Source organism: Kogia breviceps, chromosome 1, assembly GCF_026419965.1.
Source record: "Kogia breviceps isolate mKogBre1 chromosome 1, mKogBre1 haplotype 1, whole genome shotgun sequence".
NCBI classification, from domain to species: Eukaryota; Metazoa; Chordata; class Mammalia; order Artiodactyla; family Physeteridae; genus Kogia; species Kogia breviceps.
Window position 1 is genome coordinate 201,471,947 of NC_081310.1, and position 21,703 is coordinate 201,493,649.

The following is a 21,703-nucleotide window of genomic DNA, read 5'->3' on the forward strand; positions in this document are numbered from 1 at the left end:
AGATGCTGGAAATGCCTCTCCCCAACCCTCAAGCCGGCACGTGTGCTGGGGAGGCAAGTGACCTGCCTCAGGCCTGCCTCCTCTGATCGGTTCTAGGCAGGCGGCCAGCTCAGGAGTCGACGCTTACCCATGTTCCCGACACAGGGTCCGCGCCAAAGCTCTGGGTCTGGACTCCAGCCCCTTCCCTTGCTCCGGCCTGAAGTCACCTTGGAGCTTCTCTGACCCGGCGTCGAGGGGCCGCGGCGTTAGAAACGCAGTACAACTCCGGAAGCGCCACTGCAGTAGAAGGTCCCCAGAAGCAGTGGACGTATCCATCGATAACACCTCGTGATAGCACAGCCCTGCTCCCGCGTTGCCGTACTGGGGCTGCTTTCACACCACACGGCAGCTGAGAGCCCAAGACAGAGGCTAAATGGCCCGAAGAGCCCAAAATATTTATCGTTTGGCTTTTACGGGCAAAGTTGGCATAACCCTAAGACTGTAAAATCATAAAACCGGGGAACCATCACACCTACAGTGGGCTTCGATGGGAAATGCAAATTTACCCTGAGTCCAAGGGGAAAACCCGCGTGAGATGAGCCTGGTGTCACAGCTGCTGCCCCTCAGCCATCTCTCCGCCAGTCCAAACATCCAGCTTTGCAGAACTCTAGAAAAACCCAAGCTGAACCAGGAGACTGTTCATTTTACCGGAAGTCCATTTTAGGGGGAAAAGTAGCTGTTCCAGGTTATTGCAAATAACTTGAGACAAAGCCAAACGAAACTGGATTTTTTTCTTTTTTCTTTGGTCACTCTGCGGGGCTTGCTGGATCCCAGTTCCCCAACCAGGGATCAAATCCGGGCCCCGGCAGTGAAAGCGCAGAGTCCTAACCACTGGACCGCCCCGGAATTTCCCGAAACTGGATTTTTAATCAAACGGTACACACACCTATAAACACCAGGGAATAGCAGGCGTCCGTTCTCCTGGAAGGATTCGGTGGTAACCGGCCCACCTGCCCACCCCCCAGCCCGCCCCCCCCCCCCCCACCACGCTGGGCCTCGTTCTCCTCCTCTCACTCTGGGGACGCTGGGTGGCCTTGAGCGCACGACGGGGTCAACTTCCTCGCCCTTGATCCACCAGCGGGGGCAGGGGAGGTGGCGAGCTGGGCACTCAGGCTGTTCCCGGAGCCCTTCTAGCTCTTCCAGTGCCCACACAGCCCCCAAGGGGGCGGGCACTCCAGACCCGTTTCACAGCAGGGGAAACCGAGGCACAGGAAGCTGCCCCCACCTGCCCGGAGCCGGGGTTTGGACCCGGCAGCACGGCGGCACCGCCCTCTGGGCTCTCACAAACACACGTGCGTTCAGGAGCCGCCACCGTCGCACGGAGCAACCCCTGGTTTCCCTGGGTGGGTCGTGGCCGCGGGAGACGTGCCCCAGCCAAGGCCCCTCCGGGACCAGCTCTGCTTCTGGGCGGCCGCCCAGCGTGTGCCCGGGAAGCACACGAAGCTTCAGAGCCAGAGAACAGGCGGGACAGCAGCTCCGGGCACACCGGTTGGGAGTGTGAACGAGAGAGGCGGGTGGGCAGGGGGCCCAGCCCGAGCCCCCTCCTCTCCCGCAGCCCCTGGCGGGGATGCCGCCCCTTCCCCTGCAGCCCACCGTGGCCCCTGCAGCCCGTGGCTGGCGCCACCAGCCCCAACCCGGCCCCACTCCACGGTCGCCACTCCTCTGGGCTCCTGGACGAATGTGCCCATGTGAGTCTCCATTCCGCTCAAGCGCCCACAGGCTGACTCACGTGCACCCAGGTACTCGCCTTTAACACCTCAGGCCCTGAAACCTTCCTTGCCCCGGAAGAGGAGAGGAAATGGCTTGGGGCCCAGCTTCAGGGAGGGCAGGGCCAGGCTGTCATTCCCACCCGGCTGCCACTGGTTGGGAGTTAAGAGGGCTTCGAGAGCCCCCAAAGGCCTGGGGCTCCTGACAGGTGAGGAAGCCTGGCCCAGCCCACAGGGGCTGGCAGGGGGCACAGCTGCAGACAAAGCCAGCAGCCAAGGATCCTCCTAGCCAGACTCCACCTCCAGACCTGAGGGGTGAGGCTGGACAGGGTCCTGGCCCAGATACAATCTCCCCGACCCTGGGGGTCCTGCCCTGGGTGCCAGGCTTGGCCCTAGAGCCACACAAGGGCCACCCAGGTGCCAAGCAGGATCCTCTGCAGCACTGCCTGCCCCCGAGAACGTGGGACCCCTCTCCCTGGGAGCAGGCTGGAGGGGGGTTCCTACACCAGCCAGCCCACCCGACAGTCCAGGGACACCTCTGTCGCTTGAGCGTGTGGACAGGCCGGGACCAATGACACGGAGCACACAGGCTGCCAGCGCCAGGTTCCCAGGACCTCGCGGGACACCGCCGGCTTTTAAGACGGGATCCAGCACCAAACCCCCATTTGCATTTTCTCCGAGGCCTTTAAGGACTGAGAAGCCCGGCTGAGTCCAGACCCGCCAGCCCTGCCCCAGCTGGATCCTGGTGTTGACGCTGCAGCCCTCCTTCCCACACCCCTTCCCAGGGGTCACTCGAGTGCCCGCAGTGTCCACGGCTAACTCCATGTGACAGGGCCTCCAACGAGACTCCTCCCCCAGGAAGCCCTCCTGGGGCCAACTCACCACCCACAGGGACACTCCCGAGTGACAGAGAGGGCTTCTTCATTTATTGCACTTATTCTGCCCTGTAAGTGCCCCCAACTGTCCTTTAAAACACACTGGAAAAAAAAAAACCCACACTGAATAGCCACTCGCTCCACGGAGGTCTCAGCACTTTACAAACAGTGTCTGATTCACAGTCCCATTACCCCATTTTACAGGTAAGCAGCGGCAGCAGCTAAACAGGTCTGTCACCTGCTCCGCTGGCAGAGCCTCGGCTGCTGTCTGGACACCTGCCTGACTCCCAGCCAGGCACACACAGTCGCTACCCACACCTTCCCAGGGAGGCCACTCCACCCCTCGGCCGCCTGGCTGGGGGCTCACTCCAGAGGACACTCGCCCCCAGCCCCCCAGGCCAGAGTCAGGTCCCTGGGAAGAGCCCCTGTGGAGGAGGGGAGTGCGGCCAGATGTTAGGACAGCGGCCGTCAGAGGGGGCCGACAGGGCAGTGGGCGACAGGACCCCACTGTCCTTGGGAGAAGGGCTGAAGGTCTCGGCCACGCTCCGCCCCTGCTGGGCCTGCTCCCTGCGGGAAGACCCACGGACGTGCCCCCCAGACCCACAATCTGTGCGCAAGTAGCCAGCCCAGGCAACGCTCCTGACCGCCAGCCTGGCCGCAGCACAAACTTCGGCCCACAGGTCCCCGTCCCCCACACCTCTTGCGGTGACCCCGTGTCAGGAGGGGGGACTGCGCCTCTGAGCGGGGCCTGGTGTGAACCCACCTTCCACCGTCTGACCCAGGGTCCCAGCCCTCAGAACTCCGCACGGGACCCCGACCCGAATGCCGCGAGGGCCCTGGGCTCCCTGCGAACCTGCACAGTGTCTGCCGCGAAGCTCCACGCCAGAGGCCCGCAGGGACCCTGTGCAGAGGGCACCTCCTGGGGGCAGACCACACCCACAGGGTGCAGGGGGGGATCGGACCACCCACCGCCCCACGAGGAGACTGGGCGATCGGACCTGAGTGTGGTTGATTGTAGGGGGCTGGGGGCTGGCCCCTGAGACATGTCCACGTCCTAGACCCTGGAATCTGCACATGGGACCTTACCCGGAAAAGGGACTTCACAGACGTGAGGAAGTAAGGGGCTCGGGATTATCCTGGGTTACCTGGCTGGCCCTAAATCCAATGACATGTCCTTGTAAGAAGAGGAGGAAAGACAGGCAGACACAGAGGGGAGGTGCCCATGAAGCCGGAGGGCGGACTGGGTGGCCAGAAGACCCAGATCTTTCTCCCCCGGAGCTCCCAGTGCAGAGTCCGTCTCCAGCTGTTCCGAGCTCGGGGTACCAGGTCGCGCAGCCCCAGGACCTAACACGCCCAGCAGCACCGCACGCCCCCAAGTCCCCACTGCCCTGCGCCAGGCCTCTCCCTCCCATCCGGCCTCAGGGCTGCGAGGACAAGGGGCCCAGCAGACCCTAGAGCAGGCCGTCCGGTGGGCACTCAGGGACCCTGCCCGGAAGGGGCCCGGCCGCCTGCTGGCCCTGCGCCCTCCCTTCCTGATGGGGGTGGGACGGCAAAGGGGAGGCAAGGAGGGTCCCTGCCGGGATCCCCACACAGCGCCCGGGGGTGACCCTGATGCTCACTGTGGCAATCCAGGCAGGGACCGGCCTGCTGTCTGTCACCGTGACTGTCTGCCCTGGAGGAGCTGCGGCCCAGGCCCGTGTGCGGCGCATTCTCCACGTCCCCGCCGCCCCCAGGTACGACATCTGCCGCATCTCACGGGCTCCCCGGTTGCCGAGGGGCAGAGCAGAGACCTGAGTTGGCTGCATCTCGGGCCCGAGAGCTTTGGACACTCACATCCGAGAGAGGAGACGCGTCCAGCCAGACACCCAGGCCGACACCGCCGGGGACGCAGCCATACGTGCTAGATGCATCAAAGACCAGAACGCAAGAAACGAAATATTTCTTCCATTTGGGGGAGCCAGAAAGGAAAATGGGAAACAGGTTTGAACGCACAAAAATCAAACATGAACACTTCCGTGTGAGCAGAGGCAGGACGGAGGAGGCCCCCAGCGGGATGGACAAGGCACGGGGGAAGCACTGTGAGGCCACAGAGCCCCTCTGTGCTGCCCCCGCCCCGTGCTTGGCCCTGGGCTGCCCAGCGCCCTTGCCCAGAGCCAGCAGGTGGCCCTCCCTCAGGCCCCAGTGCTGCCACGTCATTCCTGGACTCCAATAAGCCACCCAGAGCCACCACCGGCCACCACCTGCAGGTCCCGCCTCCCCCGGGCACCAGTCAGCCAGCCCAGCTCTCCCCACAGTGCCCCAGAACGCCCTGGAAAGGTGCTTCCGTTTGGTGGGAGGGAGCCTCCCGGGCCTCCGAGCTGCCATCAGGACCCTGTTGCCGACAGCAGGGAGCACGTCCTCCCAGCTGAGCCGATGGCACATTCACCTCCGTCGCCTGCACCTCGCGGGCAATGCAGGGCAACCAAGCTCTGCTTGCGCAGGACGTGGAACCAGACGGAAGCCAGAACCCTTTAAGGTGGGGCGTCTCCCGGGCCCTGCTGACAGTTTATTCTGATGATGCTTCAACATACACAGACTTGAAAAATTCTCTGTGCTGTGGCCGGAACAAAATGACCAATTCAGTATCCTAAAAACCTATAATCTGTGCATGAATGTCCACTATAGCCAAGACGCAGAAACAACCCAATGTCCAACAACAGGTGAATGGATACATAAGATGTGACAAAACACCCAAGAGGGGGACTTCCCTGGTGGCACAGTGGTTAAAACTCTGCCCTCCCAACCAGCAGGCCACACAGTAAGTCTCAATCTATTTTAAAGGACAGATATCATACAAAATATATTCTTCGACCATAGCAGGATCAAGTTAGAAATTAACAAGAGGAGGAAAACTGGAAAATTCACAAATGTGTGGAAATTAAACAACACACTCTTTTTTTTTTTTTTTTTGCGGTACGCGGGCCTCTCACTGTTGTGGCCTCTGCCGTTGCGGAGCACAGGCTCCGGACGCACAGGCTCAGCGGCCACGGCTCACGGGCCCAGCCGCTCCTCGGCAAAGCCCAACAACACACTCTTAAACAATGTATCAAAGAAGAAATCACAATGTAAATTAGAAAGTACTCAAAGACAGACAAAAACAAAACCACAACACACCAAGACCTAAGGGATGCAGAGAAAGCGAAGCTAAGGGAGAAATTTACAGCTATAAATGCTTTCCTTAAAAAGTAAGAAAGATCTCGGGGCTTCCCTGGTGGTGCAGTGGTTAAGAATCTGCCTGCCAACGCAGGGGACACGGATTCTAGCTCTTGTCCCGGAAGAACCCACATGCCCTGGAGCAGCTAAGCCCGTGGGCCACAACTACTGAGCCTGCACTCCAGAGCCCGTGAGCCACAACTACTGAGCCCACGTGTCTCAACTACTGAAGCCCGCGCACCTAGAGCCTGTGCTCCGCAACAAGAGAAGCCACTGCAATGAGAAGCCTGCGCGCCACAACGAAGAGTAGCCCCAGCTCACCGCAACTAGAGAAAGCCCGCGTTCAAAAACGAAGACCCGATGCAGCCAAAAATAAATAAATAAAATAAATAAATTTTTTTAAAAAGTAAGAAAGATCTCAAATCAACAGCCTAACTATACAACTTAAGAAACTAGAAAAACAAATTAAACCCAAAGCTAGCAGAAGGAAATAATAAAGATTAAAGCAGAGATAAACAAAATAGAGAACAGAAAAACAACAGAGAAAAATCAGTGAAACCATTTTTGTTGAAAAGATCAACAAAACTGACAGACTTTTAGCTAGATGGACTAAGAAAAAAAGGAGAGGCTCAAATTACTAAAATCAGACATGAAAGTGGGAACATTACTACTGACTTCACAAAAGTCAGTAAGAGAGTACTATTAACAACTGTAGCCAACAAACTGGATAACCTAGATGAAATGCACAAATTCCTAGAAACACAGCATCTACCAAGACTAAAACACTAAAAAACAGACAATCTGAATAGACCTATAACTAGTAAGGAGAGTGAATCAGTAATTAAAAAAAAAAGCTCCCCGAAAAAGAACAGTTCTGGACCTGACAGCTTCACTGGTGAATTCTACCAAATATTTAAAGAAGAATTAACACCAATCCTTCTCCAACTTTTCCAAAAAACTGAAGAGGGAACATTTCCTACGTCATTCTAGGAGGTCAACTTACCCTAACGCCAAAGCAAGGCAAAGAGACTACAAGAAAAGAAGGTGAAGGACCAACGTCCCTTAAGAATACTGACACAAAAATCCTCAACAAAATACTAGCAAACCAAATTCAGCTGCCTATTAAAAGGATCATGCACCATGACCAAGTGGGATTTATTCTTGGAATAAAAAGATGAACAATCAATCAACGTGATGAACCACATTAACAGAACGAAAGGAAAACATTCGATCATATCAATGGATGCAGAAAAGGCACTTGACAAAGTAGAAAATCCTTTTACCATAAATATATTCAACAAACTGGGAACAGGAGATGCCTGGTATGTTTTTCCCGTACTACCAAGCTATTAACTCAATTCTGACACCATCTCCCCGCAGGTGGCGTCAGGTCCCACAGGTTAAGCAGGTCCTACAAGCCTGCCCACCACCCCACTTCAGATGCCAACTGCCAGTCCAGGCTGACACCTGTGCTTCTGACCCACGGCTATAGATTGGAGGCTCACAACCCCCTCCTCAATTCGATTAATTTGCTACAGCAGCTCACAGAACTGAAAGAAACATTTAACTTCCCAGATTAACTCAGGAACAGCCAGAAGGAAGATACACAGGGCGAGGCATGGGGAAGGGGTGCGGAGCTTCCATGATCTCCAGGAGCCACTCCCCCAAATCTGACCTGAGAGCTCTCTGAACCCCATCCTTTGGGGGTTTTATGGAGGCTTCATTGCATAGGCACAATTGATTAAATCATCGGCCTTTGGAGATTAGTTCAACCTCCTGCCCCTCACCCCTCCCTGAAGGTCAGGGGGTGGGACTGAAAGTCCCAAGCCTCTAATCTCTTTGTCTTTCCAGTGACCAGCCCCATCCTGAGGCTATCCGGGCCCCCACCCTAAATCATCTCCTAAGGAATGACGAGACACTCCTATCACTCAGGGTTTTAGGAGCTCCTTGCCGTAAACTAGGGACAAGGGCCACATACATTTCTCATACCCTAGAAGGAAACCAGGAAACCACCTCAATACAAGAAAAGCCATACATGAAAAACCCACAGTGAACATCACACTCAATGGTGAAAGACTGAAAGCTTTTCTTTCAAGATCAAGAACAGACAAGGATGCCCACTATCACCATTTCTATTCAACAGAGTACTAGAGGTTCTAACCAGAGCAATTAGGCAAGAAAAAGAAATAAAAAGCATATAAGTTAAAAAGGAATAAATAAATTATCTCTGTTCACAGACGACATAGAAAACTGATTCCACAAAAACGTTGTTAGAACAAACAAATTCAGCAAAATAGCACGATACCACCAAGTCGACACATAAAAATCAGTTGCATTTCTATATCCTCACAATGAACAACCCAAAAAGGAAATTAAAAACACAGTTCCAAAAAAAAAAAAAAAAAAAAAAACACAGTTCCATTTATATTAGCATCAAGAATAAAATACTTAAGAATATATCTAACAAGGAAGTGATAGACTTGTATACTGAAAACTATACAACAGTGCTGAGGGCTTCCCTGGTGGAGCACTGGTTGAGAGTCCGCCTGCCAATGCAGGGGACACGGGTTCGTGCCCCGGTCCGGGAGGATCCCACATGCCGTGGAGTGGCTGGGCCCCTGAGCCATGGTCGCTGAGCCTGTGCATCTGGAGCCTGTGCTCCACAACGGGAGAGGCCACGACAGTGAGAGGACCCGAGGCCCACATATCACAAACAAACAAACAAAAAACAGTGCTGAAAGAAATTAAACAAGACATAAATAAGTAGAATGACATCTCATGTCTATGGATTAGGAGGGTTAATATTGTTAAGATATCCACATAACCCAAAGTGATATAAAGAGTCAATGCAATCACAACCAAAATCCCAATGATGTTTTTTGCAGAAAAACATCCTAAAATTCTTATGGAATCTCAAGGGACCCAGAATAGCCAAAACAATCTTGAAAAAGAACAAAGCTGGAGAACTCACACTCCCTGATTTCAAAACTTACTGCAAAGCTACAGTAATCAAAACTGTGGTACTGGCATAAAGACAGACATATAGACCAGTGGGATAGAATAGAGAGCCCAGAAATAAACCCTCACACATATGGTCAAATGATTTCCAGCAAGGGTGCCAAGACCATTCAATGGGGAAATGACAGTCTTTTCAACAAATGGTGTTGGGAAAACTGGATATTCACATGCAAAAGAACAGAGTTGGACCCTCATCTAACATCATATGCAAAAGTTAACTCAAAATGCGGCAAAGACCCTAAACCTAAGATCTAAAACTATACAACTCTTAGAAGAAAACGAAGGACAAAAGCTTCCCAACATGGGATTTGGCAACGATTTCTTGGATATGACACCAAGGTACAGGCAACAAAAGAATAAATAGACAAACTGCACTGCATGAAAATTTTATAATTTTGTGCATCAAAAGACACCATAAACAAAGTTAAACAAACAAAAACTCACAGAATGGGGGAAAATGTTTGCAAATCATATATCTGATATGGGGTTAATATCAGAATATGTAGAGAATCCCTAAAACTCATCAGCAACAAAACAAACAACCCAATTCAAAATGGGCAAAGAACTTGAGTAGACATTTCTCCGAAGAAGACATACACGTGGCCAACAAGCACATGAAAAGTGGCTCAACGTCACTAATCATTAGGGAAACGAAAATCAAAACCACAGTGAGATGTCACCTCACACCCACCAGGATGGCTACTATCAAAAAACCAGAAAACAACAAGCATTGGTGAAAATATGGGGAAATTTGAACCACTGTGCACTGCTGGTGGGAATGCAAAATGGTGCTGCCACTGTAGAAAACAGTACAGCAGTTGCTCAAAAAATTAAAAATAGAACTACCATATGACCCAGCAATTCCATTACTGCATGTATACCCAAAAGAATTGAAAGTAGGGTCTCAGAGATATCTCTACACGCATGTTCACAGCAGCATTATTCAGAGTAGCTAAAACACAGAAGCGACCCAAGTATCCGTCATCAGATGATGGATAAACAAAACGTAGTCCATCCATACAATGGAATATTATTCAAACTTAGAAAGGGAGGAAACTCTGACACCCGCTCCAACGTGGATGGACCCTGAGGACACGATGCCGAGTGAAATAAACCAGACACAAAAGGACAAATTCTGTGTGATCCCGCTTCTGTGAGGTCCCTGGAGGAGTCACACTCACAGAGACAGAAAGTAGGGGGGTGGGGGCCGGGGCTGGGGGAGGGGTGGGGAGTGAGTGTCTCATGGGGGCCGAGTGTCGGTTTGGGAGGATGAGAAAGTTCTGGAGACGGATGGTGATGACGGCTGCACAACAGTATGAATTCAGGTTATATCAATGAACTATACACTTAAAAATGGTTAAGATGATAAATTTATTTTATGTGTATTTCACCGTGATAAAAATATTGGGGGAAAAAAAAGGACTGAGCTTCTGATACACGTTATAACACGGATAAAGTTCAAAAACACCACACGCTAAGAAGCCAGTCACAAAAGACCACATATCATACATCCCATTTACATGAATGTCTACGCCAGGTAACTCCGTAGAGATGGCGCGGTTTGGTGGCTGTCGGGCACTGAGCAGAGGAGCTGTGACTGCTTGTGGGCACGAGGTTTTCTTCCTGAACGTGTTTCAGAAACGGCAGAGGTGGTGAACCTACCAAATGCCACTGAATTGTTCCGTTTAAAGTGGTTAAAATAGCACGTTTTATGTTGTGTACTTTACACCATTTTTTAAAAACCCTATAGAACCGATTAAATTCAGGCTGACGGCCTGCACAGACGGTGCTTGAAGGGGCTTTGCTGCCATGAACACAGGCCCAGCCAGACATGCCTAGGCGTGACCTCGAGGCTGCATCTCTGCCACGTGTCCCTGTCTGGCTACCGCCCGTCAGGCCCACCAGCATCTGCACGCGGTCCTGACCCAGGTCAAGGGGGCCCTTTGTCCCACCAGCCCGACCCTTCTCACTCGCCTGGCCTTGGCAGTGAACACGACTGCCCACGCAGGTGCCAGGATCACGCCTGCACCCGGGCCGTCGGGGGACCAGAGCAGGGCCGTCCTAACTGCCCAAGGTCAGCGTCAGGATCGAGCCGGACGAACAGAGCCGGGGAGGGGACGCCACCCCCACCCTCCGTCCACCCCACCCTCCACCGGCCGCCGAGAGGCTGCTGGAATGTTCCAACAAAAGTGAGTGGCCGGGAGCCCGGAGCCGCCCCTGGTGAGCATCTCAAGGACCTGCTTGTGAGTGGGGATGGCCCCACATTCTCCGCATTCCCCGCAGTGATGCAGCCCCTGCCCAAGCCTCAGCCCACGTCACCCTCCGTCACCCTCCAGCAAAGACCCTGTGACCCCCACGACCCCAGGAGGGCACCGCATCGGCTGTGCCAACCCCCATCACCATCCCCTACATGAGGCCCCAGACAGGGTGGTGTCCACGCGGGGATGAAGCCAGGCGGGCACCGAGTCGGGGACAGAACGGGCAGGCCCGAGGCCCTCGGGGCGGCACTGCCGGGGCCCTGGCCTGAGCTGATGGCTGGGCAGCCGGAGACGGACATGCAGAGCTGCTTGGGCGACCCCCACGCCGCGGGCCAGCACGGGCTGCTGGCGACGGCTCTGGGCAGGCAGACAGCCTGTCACTGTGGTTGAGAGCCATCAAGGGGGCGAAGAAACGAGCTGGGGGACCCCTCGCACAGAGCACAGCGGAGGGCACCGTCCTTCCAGCTGCAAAAGGTCTACCTCACTTGATCCTTTCACGTGTCTGAAAGGTCAACGTGAACTATCAAAAGTGTGCCCCTTCCGTGAGACGTGGGTACCCTGGGGCGGGGGGTCACGGGGAGGGGCACCCCGCGGGGCATGAGGACCCCTGGGAGGCCCACCCACCTCCGAGCCCCGCACCGACGAGCTCCTCTCTGGCCCCCTGGGGCTCCTGTGGGTGGGCTTCTGCTCATGGGGTCTGACCCAGCTGGCCGCACTCCCCACCCCGTGTCCTGCCTTGACCCACGTCCTGGCAGGTCCAAGGGCTGCTCGCAGAGAAACCGCACATGCGCACAGGAGCCTGCTGTCCTGGACGGGGCGGGCGGCGGCCAGGAAGTCTTACCCGTTGGGACTGACTCCCCCGCCCGCCTTCTCAGGGCAGCTTCCAGGCCTCAGAAGCTGCAGGTTCGCCCCCCTCCTCTGGCTTTATCTACCACCGGCGGCCATCGGCCTCCCAGGCAGGACGCACTGGGACTCCTCACTCTCCCCCCAGCCTTCCCAGACCTGCCCCCCCGCCGGCCCCTGGGCTGCTGCGGCCCCTTCACACTGCCTGCTCCACTCCCGCCGGGACTCCACGGTCGGACGTCTCCATGGCCTTGCTGACCGCTCCTCCAGGGTCCCCTGTTCTCTCTGGGAGACCCCAAGGCCCGGCCCTCATCGCTGGCCACACCCTCCGTGGCCTCAACAACCTCCTCTATACTAAGGGCTCCCAAATGCAAATCTCTCTTCAGCCCCGTCTGCTCCCCGAAATGCAAGACTCACGCACCCAAGTGCCCACCGAACAGCTTCACTGGGCCTGACAGACCACAGACCGAGTCCGGCCTCTGCCCAAATCTGCTCCCACCCCACACGGGACGCTGCTGGCACCCAGAGGCCGGGCCCAGGGACCTGATCCGGAGCCCGCCCTGGGACCCCTGCTGGCAGGAGGCTGAGCCAGGCCCTCCTAGCCGAACAAGCGGCCGCCATGGTCCAGAGCCCCTGCGCACCAGGCCAGGGCCCGAGGAGGGTCTGGTGATCGGTGTGAAGTTTCTCTACACCCCATCCAGTGGGGGACCTGCCCTGACAGACGAGGCAGGGCACACTGTTCAGGGTCGGGGGCCCCCGGGGCGTGGTCAGAACCTCTCCTCTGACCCACGGCCCCGGGCACTGCGTCTTCAACCAGCAGACGTGCCGCGGAGGAGGCACAGACGCCTCCCTGGGGGCCCAGTGTGCACTGGGCGCGGCCGATGACCAGGTCTGGGGGCGGCCACAGCTGGGACAGACACCCGGGAGCAGCGTCCAGCCATCCCAGCCAGGGCCCTTCCTGCCGGGGGACGTCAGGCCTTCTCCTGGGCTTTACCTCATGGCACCACTGACCAAGCCAGTGCCCTGTGTGACGGTGGATACACCCCCAGCCGAGGGCGAGGACACCAGTGAAAACCCCACACGAGGTCACACCAGCTGCCCACTCTGCTTTCAGACTCTTCGTGAGGAGCACCTAAGCCTCGGGCCACCAAGCTCCCTCCTTCCCCGCCTTGCAGAGCAGACACGTCAACCCATCACCGTGGCACACGTCATGGGAGAGGTGGTACTCACTGTCTTCTCCCGGACAGGGCATGCCTGGCTCCTCGGGGATGCTGGGGAAAACTGCACACAGAGAGAGAGAGAGAGAGAGAGAGAGAGAGAGAGAGAGAGAGAGAGAGAGAGAGCGTGTCAGTGCCCACTGCGGCCTCGTGAGAAGTCCTACTTGGGAGTCAGGCTGCCCGTAAAGCCCCCGTTGCAATGACAGCCTGCTCTTGGGAGATGCTCATTAAGGCAAAACCTTGGAAACCCAGCACATCGATGTGTGCCAAACTCCCTTTGATGAGACACGGAGCTGCACGGAAAAATTCAGGGGAAAAAGCAACCAGAGGGGTCTAGAGAGCAGAGCCGTCCCAGGAGGACTCCTGATGTGTACTGATAAGTCCACATGGAAATGGGAAAGAACCGAAATTCCCCTGAAAACTGACTTTTGAAAGCATATTTCGTTCCACTTCTTTACACTCAAAATGGAGTTCAAAATTAAGCACGTTAAAATATACCTTGGGCTTCCACAATAAGTTACTAGAAAAGAAGGTTAAACGTACGAAAACCTAGCTAAAATGACCTTTTCCTTAATCTAGAAAATAGAGTGAATTCTGAAAGTACCAAACCTTTCACTGTTGAGTCAACTCAGACGTGCTAATCACCACCACGCAGTGGACGAGTGTAGGTTTGACATTTGATCCACGTTCATACAAAGGGCTACAAAAACTAGGTATTTTAACCAACCACTAGCCCAGCGTCAGAGAGAACGATGGTCCAACAGAAAACTGTGGACAGGGGCTTCCCTGGTGGCGCAGTGGCTGAGAGTCCGCCTGCCGATGCAGGGGACACGGGTTCGACCCCTGGTCCGGGAAGATCCCACATGCCACGGAGCGGCTAAGCCCGTGCGCCACAACTACTGAGCCTGCGCTCTAGAACCCGTGCTCTGCATCCAAGAGAAGCCACTGCAACGAGAATCCTGCACACCGCAACAAAGAGTAGCCCCCACTCGCCGCAACTAGAAAAAGCCCGCACGCAGCAACAAAGACCCAACGCAGCCAAAAATAAATTAATTTAAAAAAAAAAAAGAAGAAGACTGTAGATGGTTTCGTGCACTGGTCCTGGCTCTTGGGCTCAGCCGTCCGCGGCCCCCGCCTGACTATAAGCTGCACCAGAAGCGGATGCAGAGTGGCGGGGCGGCCACAGCTGCCGGAACTACGCTCTCTCTGCAGACACCCTGCAGAACCCCAAAGTGCTGGGGGGGCACAGTCTGAAAACCTGCGATTTAAAGACGATACTGACACGCTAGCAAGGAACACTTCCCGCGACTCAATTTCTACCCCGCACTGAGCCTAAGCAGCGGAGGAAGGCTGTGTGAGCCTGCAGAAAGCCACGGGGAGGGTCTCGTCCGCCCCGGGGCAGGGCTGCAGCACCGTCCCTGCTCTCTCCGCAGGTGCCTGGGCCCTGGGCCCTCCGAGCTCCCAGAAAGGTGGGGGCAGGTGAGCGATGCCGCCCCCAAGAAATGAGGGTAGTGAGGGCTAACCACCTCCAGGACCCGGGCTGCTCCTTACAAGGAAGAGCAATTTTATCTGGGTTAATAAAATATAAGAGAAAAAAACCCCACTGCATCCTATTCCACACCCTTACATTCTCGGGCATCCTAAGATCTTAAACCGCGATCCTCCATGTGGCCCCTGGTCCAACAAAGCACCCACGCCGCCCCTGCGCCCCCCGCCCCAACACACACACACACACACACACACACACACACACACACACACACTCTCACACACCCCTCCCCAGACCGCCCTCTGGCCGGCACTGACCGTGAAGGATGAGCCCTTCGTCCTTGCGCTGACAGGACAGGCGGAAGGCCTCCTCCAACTCCATCTGGGAGGACACAGTGCAGGGGTCACCTGGTGGACAAGAGGCATGGATGAGGCCACTGCAGGCCCAAGGCAGAGGGGTTCACGGTGGCGGGCACCCGAGTTTGGGAGGGTAGTCTCACTGCTTGTGACCAGCTGCCCAGAGCAGAGCTGACGGCCCCAGAGTGGCCAGCCTGACCAGCAGGTCACCCCAGCCAGGGCCCGACAGCAGAACCAGTCAAGCCCAGAAGGGCAATGAGTTCACCCAGAGCCTGGGAAGGCCGCGGGGGGAGCTAAGGCTTCCTAGGTTTCCCGGCCAGGGTGAGAGCGGGCACACTCCTAGCCGGTCCCAGAGCTGAGGGAAGGGCTCCTTGCCCGCCGCGCCGGCCCGGGGCACAGATCCACAGCCAGCCAGCGCCCCACGTGGCCAGGTTCCAGCGGGAAGGGGTGCGGCTAGAGGTCTGCCTGTCCCTTGTCCAGGCTGAGAGCCGCCAGGCAGTCTCTCCTGGACGGTCTCCCAAACCCTCCGCTTTCTCTGAAGTGTGTCCGGCAGCAGGAAAGAAGGAAGGAGGGAGGGGGAGAGAGGAGGGAGGGAGGGAGGGAAGGAGAGATGCACCCTGGGGCCCCGGCCACCCTTACCCTCCCCACTTCCCCGAGAAAATGAGGAGCTCAGCTTCCAAATCACCCGCCAGAGAAACCCAGGATGTGAGGAAGGAAGGTCACGTTAAGGAGGGCAAGGAGCCGTGCAAGGTGTGGAGGAGAGCCCGCAGCCTCTCCCTGGTGCCCAGACCAGAGCTGGCCTTGCGGGGGTGGGTGGCTCCCACTCAAGGGGCAGCTCACCCCCCAGCCCCCCACCCAGTTTGTCCACGCACCTGTCACGGCCTCTTCCCAGGAAACAGCTTCCAACGACCCCAGTGCGGAAGCTGGTTAAGTTTAACCAGGTTAATTCCAGGGCTGTCCATCTCCCCCCAGAAGGGGCTGCGCACAGATTTAGAGGTTCACAACCCGACCGACACGCGCCCAGGCGCTACCTTCACTGTCCACCCACTTGAGGGTGAGTGGGTGGCCCTGGTGGAGGTGGCACATCTCCCGCACCTCCTCACAGAGCTCGTCAAAGGTGGTGGCGGAGTCCAGGCTGGTGATCAGGATGTCCCTGGGGCAGAAAGGATGCACAGGTCTCACCATGGAGCATATTTAAGCCACGTGAAGTACTGACGATTGTTACCCAAGTTACTGATCAAATCAATGAACCGATGTTGTCCCCAAAGAGAATATTACAGCCCCTCCCCAGCACCACCGCCCGCAGCCTACGTAAGTTACCACCACGAGTGCCCTTGTGCAGAAAGATCTACCTGGGTGCCCGGATGTGCCTCAGGGGGGCGGAAGGACCAGGGTGGGTGCGGCAGAAAGTACCTCCTCCCCCACCCCCGGCGGAGGCCGGGCAGACCTGCTCGGACACCAGGAGTGAGGCTGCCAGGACGGTCACCCAAGAAGGGTGGGGTGGCTGGACACGGCCTGCCCAGCTCAAGCCCACCAGCCTCAGCACACCATCCCCCAAGCTCCATGGCGCCAACAGGGCCCGGCATATACCTTCAGGAGACGGGAACTGGGGGGGTGGGGGCAGAAGGCAGTAACTTATTAATCCAAGGCTGCAGCTTCTTGAAACCCGCGAGGGACCATTCGACTGCCTTTGGTGCGGCCACAACAGAATTCCGGGATCGGTTTTTTGGAAAAGCCAGTCCCAGAATGTCACTGCCTTTTATCTTTTCATCCAAAATAGGGAAGTAGAAGCTGGATCATTGGAGACAGCGCAGGGAGTCACGGTCAGCCTTTGAGGGCTGGCCCTTCAGGGGTGAGGCAAGTCAGCACGAGGGAAATGCTCGACGCCCCCCAGGATAGGGAGGGAGGGGCATCGCCCCCCCCATGCACTGTCCCCTCCCATCACCCGCCACCCAAAGCAGGGATGGCACTGACTCGGCTATGCCTGCTGAGACTCTGAGCAAGAACCACTTTAGAATATGCTCAAGTTTGGGGAAATTTTGCCAACATCTGACACCACAAGGGTGTGGAGCGTATGAAGAAAGATCTGAAGCATGCCAGACAAGAGAAATGCAGGATCTGCTTGGCCTTAATACTGCTGGCTTCTGAATTCTGTCAAACGTGTGTTTATAAAGAGTCTCTGTCCACCAGGTAACAAATCCAGGGCCACCGAGACCTGTCTGCTGGGCGCCCACCACAGCTGGGGCCCGGCCCACGGGTCACTCACCCTAGCGGGTGGGGGGATACGGCCCCCAGCCACCCACCCCTTCTCGCTGGAACTGGCGCCATCTGCTCACTGACCCACAGCACCTGCCCCCGGGGCCCCGAGCTCACCACGGCCTGCGACGTCTTGGCAAACCAAGGCACAGAGGGCGCACATGGCTCATCAGTGGGGGTCCCAGAGACCAAGCCCCCATCGCACCCACCCCATCATCCTGGGGTCACCCGGACCTGGTACCCACGCTGCCCACGCTCGCCAATGACCCAGTATCCACCAGTTACCCTGACAGGGAGCTCTGGAAGTCAGTCTGCCACCCCTTCGCCTTTGACCTCTCCCTGCCCCATGACCCTCCCCCGCAGTTCTGCCCCCACGTGGCAACTAGTCCCCCACCCCCCAGCATTTCAGGGCCTAGAGCTCAGGTGGGCTGTTCCCCAGTGGTTTGGAGGCGCCCCTGGGCCCCAAGCTCATCACCCAGTGACAGGACTGCAGCTCTTCCCTCCAACACAGGACCTTGGCACCAGTGGGGAGGGGCTGTCCCAACCCCTGGCCAGACCCCTGACTACCACCCCTAATGTCATCCCAAACCCGAATCAAGCAGCATCTCTGAGCAAACGGGATCCTGAGGCTTCCAGCTCAGGGCGCCAAGACAGAGCCCCGGGCTGGGGCAACAGCCTGCTGGACGGCCCCTCCCGGGACTCCTAGGTCTGCCCAAGCCATGCACCCAGGCCCGGGCTTTGCACACAGCAGGCCCTCAATCAGAGTTCTGGAAGACAAGCTTGAGCTGCAGAGAAGGAAGATCCAGCCAAGTTGTTCCTGCGATCTCAGAAAAGTGGGCAGAGCAGGGTCTCCAAACCCAGCATGCATCACCTGGAAACCCCCTGAAAACACAGAAGCTGCCGGACCCCGGACCCACCCTCAGAGTCCGGCGACTGCACACCCTCCAAGGGCCCAGCTGGCGAGGGGGAGACCGCGATCTCAAGCCTCTGGAGGGCCTGGGGCAGGGAGGAGAGGGGATGGGCAAGGGCGACGGGGAGAAGGCATCCCCCCCAGAGGGGGCGGCTGACGACCCCCTATTTTTAAGAATAGTGTCTCCACATCTGATATTCAGTTCTTGGAAGGTGCTGGAAACAGCGTGGAGGTAGGTGAGTCTTTGTTCCAGGAAATGGATGACCCGGAGCTGGAGGGTGATGCGGGTGATCCAGGCTACAACCCTGCTGACCGGGGAGGGCGGCTTGACGACTCATGGACTGTCGCGTCTCCAGAGAGGCTTGGCTGCCATAGCACCTGTGGCTATGCTAAGAGGCTGTTGATTCTCCTTTCTTTTTTCTAAGAAAAAATAATTTTCAGGAGAAGATTCTTCTGATGGCTCTCAGAGTTGAACTTAATCAACTGATCTTAAAATTTCAAAAAAAAAAAATAGTGTCTCCAACGTATCTGACCCTCAGCTCCCGGCCCTGCTGCTTAAAAATAACCTGCAGCGGCAGCACAGGGCAAGAATTTCACTTGGACCCACGGGGTTTGGATAAGTGAGCGCGGAGCGCAGCGGACACTCTCCGGAGCCAGCATCAGGTCAACACCCGCTGAGGACTGTCTCCCAACTCAGACGCCAGACTCCCTCATCCCGGGGAGAGGCGCCAGTGCGGAGCACTTTAGGGAAAGCACCGGGAGGCGGGCGGAGCTGGGACCGAGGAAGACGGTCAGCCTGGGGCAGCAATGAGGAGGGAGGGCGGGACGGAGAGAAGGAAGAGTGGGAGGAGGGGGAGGGGACCGAGAAGGGGCCGAGGAAAGGGGAGGAGAGAGGGAGGGGAGGGGAGAGGAAGGAGGGGAGGTTGGGAAAGGAAAGAAGAGGGAAGAGTGTAGGGTGTGGCCTCATCAGCCGGGAAACCAGACTCAACAGGTCACATTTCCCCCGGTAACCAAAGCACTCTCCAGGGGCCCAAGCCCGGGGAGGGGACGGACAGGCAGCTCAGCCAGAACTCCCTGGGGCTTCCTGAACTCTGCCCACAACTGCCTGGCCCGCCTCCCACCCCTGGCGCAGTGCCTACTTGAACTCGTCCTGGGGGAAGGCTGGGGGGTCTGGTTCCCACCTGCCCCCTGGCCTCTCCGGGTGTGGACTTCCTCTCACTAAGGATCAATTCTGATTTTCAGTCACTTGTTGCTCAATTCCATGGTTCCAGACAAGGAAGAGGACTGTCTCTGATGTATGACAGCCATTTCTTACCCTCAGCGAGCCAAGACCCTCGTACCAGCCGAGACCCAAGACCTGGCTGACACCTCACCAGCTTCAGTCTGCAGCCCACCTTGCCAGCCAAAAGACAAGACCCCCTCGGCCTCTTCAGGTGGGCTGGCCAGTCACTCCCCCCCCAGAAATCCTTCTTCTGGGGCACTGCCACCAATTCCCCTTGCTGCTCCCCTCCAGTGCGTTCCCAGGTGGTCAGGCTGAGGACAGCAAAGAGGGCAGGAGAGGCCTGACAGACACCCCAAACAAGGTGTGCCCATCAGCTCGAGCCCGAAGCCCCTCCTCCGGTGCCACTACAGCCGAGACCACCAAGTTCATCTGCGGGGCCAAGGTCCGCTCCCCTCCCAACTCCCCGGCAGAGGCGACCCTGGGAGCAGCCAGACCCAATCTGGGGGCTCCCGGAGTGGAAAGAAGCAGCAGCAAAGGCTCCTAGTTCTCCTCCGACCCCAGTCTGCACTGAGCGCGCAGCGCGGTCCCGGCCTCGGGGCGCAGCCCCTCCCCCCCCCACCAGGGCTGTCCCGACGAGGCCGAGTATCCAGCGAGCGCTCTCTGGGCCGGGCCAGGCGCTCCGGTCACTGACCCCTGTGGGCGCCGGCTCGCCCCATTTCACAGGGAGGCAGGTCGAATCCAGGCGCCGACCGCGGACGCAGGGCCCCAGCCCTTCCAGGCGCCCTCCATTCGCGCAACCAGCCAGCTCACCGCACCTGCCTTTCACCCAGTCACGAAACGGTTCTGAAACTGAGACCTGATCGGGTACACTGGAAAAAGTTTAGGAAAACCTCGGTTTTTAAAACCTGCCAGCAATCTTCACAATTTGACAAAAACTTTCGTCCTTACAGGTTGTGGCCTGAATGTTTCGGCCAACTTTCCAGGGAGAGTGTCAACACAGGGCCCGGGGATGCGGGGCGTGCCAGACGCCCGCCTCCCCTCCGGGCAAGTCCCAGCCCAGGAAAATCTCGTCAGGGCGGGGAGAGACCCGCATCGCCGCGTGCTCCGAGCTGGGCCCGGCGACCCCGAGCTAGGGCGCCGGGGGGCCAGGCCGACCCCACGCTGCCCGCGAGCTTTCCCGCCGGTGACATTCAAGTGCGCCCGGAGCGCCCGCTCCGCCCGGAGCCGCCTCTAGGCGCTGGCGCCTCCGGACCTCCCCGGACGCCCCTGGGCCCGGAGGAGCCTCGCTGTCCCCTCTCTCCCGCGCCACGGCCGGCTGCCCCCAGCCCTCAGCAGCCTCCCGAAGCTGCGACGACACGGTCGCCGACGGCCGGCGCTGTCGGGGGCCGCTCCCCGCGCCCGGCGCTGCCCTCGGCCCCGCCGCCTCGGCGCACACGCCCCCCGCCCGGGCCGGGCCCTGCCGTCGGGCGCTCGCGCTCACCCGCTGTAGTGCGCCTTCAGGCGGACGCGGCCGCCGCTCCCGTCCATCTTGCGGCCCGTCCTGCTGGGCATGGCGCGCTCCGCCGGCCGCCGTCAGCGTCGCGCCCCGGACGCTCGGGCCATGGCTCGGGGACCCAGCGGCCGGGTCGGGGCGCAGGTGGGGCAGACGGCGGAACGCGGAAGGGAGCGCGCGGCGCGGGGACCGGGGAGCTTCGGTCCGGCCAACTCCGCGGAACTTGGCGGCAGGCGGGGCGGGGCGGGGCGGGGGCGCGGCCGGCGCGCGCGCGCCACTGGGGGCGCGCACGGAGTCTGGCGTCAGGCCTCGCGGGGGGTGGGGGGTGTCCGAACATGGCCGACCCGAGGCCCAGCCGGCGGCCAATCGGCGGGGCGGGCGGTCCCGGGGCGGAGGCGGTGGCACCTGCGGCCAATGAGGTCGAGGCGGGGCCGCCACCTGGGCCAATCCCCGGGGGACCCCGCGGCCGCAGCCCAATGGCGCGGCGCGGGGCGGACTACCTGTCGGGCGGGGCACGGCCCCACCTGGGGCCAATGGGGGCGCGCGCGGCCCGGCTCTGCCCGGCAACCGACGCCCCCTGTCTGCCCAGCGCGCTGGCCCCTCGGTGAAGTGGGCTCCCGGGGCCGCGGTTCCCAGGTGGGGCCTCTGCGCTGCGCGCCCCGGGAACTTGTTGGAAATCCAAGCCTTCGCCCCAGCCCAGACTCGCTGAATAGAAACTCCAGCAGTCTGTGCTAACAAGCCCGGGTAAATCGGGTGAGCGCGAGTCTGCGAGCCGCTGGGCTAGGGGACAGCGGGGACGGGTCGCCGCCCGTGACGAGTGCGGCCCGCCG

At 58.2% G+C, this 21,703-nt stretch overlaps 1 protein-coding gene across 1 annotated transcript in view; it reads right to left on the reverse strand.

Annotated features, from left to right (window-relative positions):
- Window positions 1–21,141, reverse strand: part of PRKCZ (protein kinase C zeta) — a 99,618-nt gene extending 78,477 nt beyond the window's left edge. The window contains exons 1-4 of the mRNA XM_059064943.2: window positions 20,862–21,141; window positions 16,025–16,146; window positions 14,955–15,044; window positions 13,162–13,212 (exon numbers count right to left, since the gene is read on the reverse strand). Coding sequence (XP_058920926.1) covers window positions 13,162–13,212; window positions 14,955–15,044; window positions 16,025–16,146; window positions 20,862–20,932 — 334 coding nt within the window. The 5' untranslated portion in view covers window positions 20,933–21,141. The remainder of the gene's footprint in view (window positions 1–13,161; window positions 13,213–14,954; window positions 15,045–16,024; window positions 16,147–20,861) is intronic.
- Window positions 21,142–21,703: the final 562 nt, after the last annotated feature.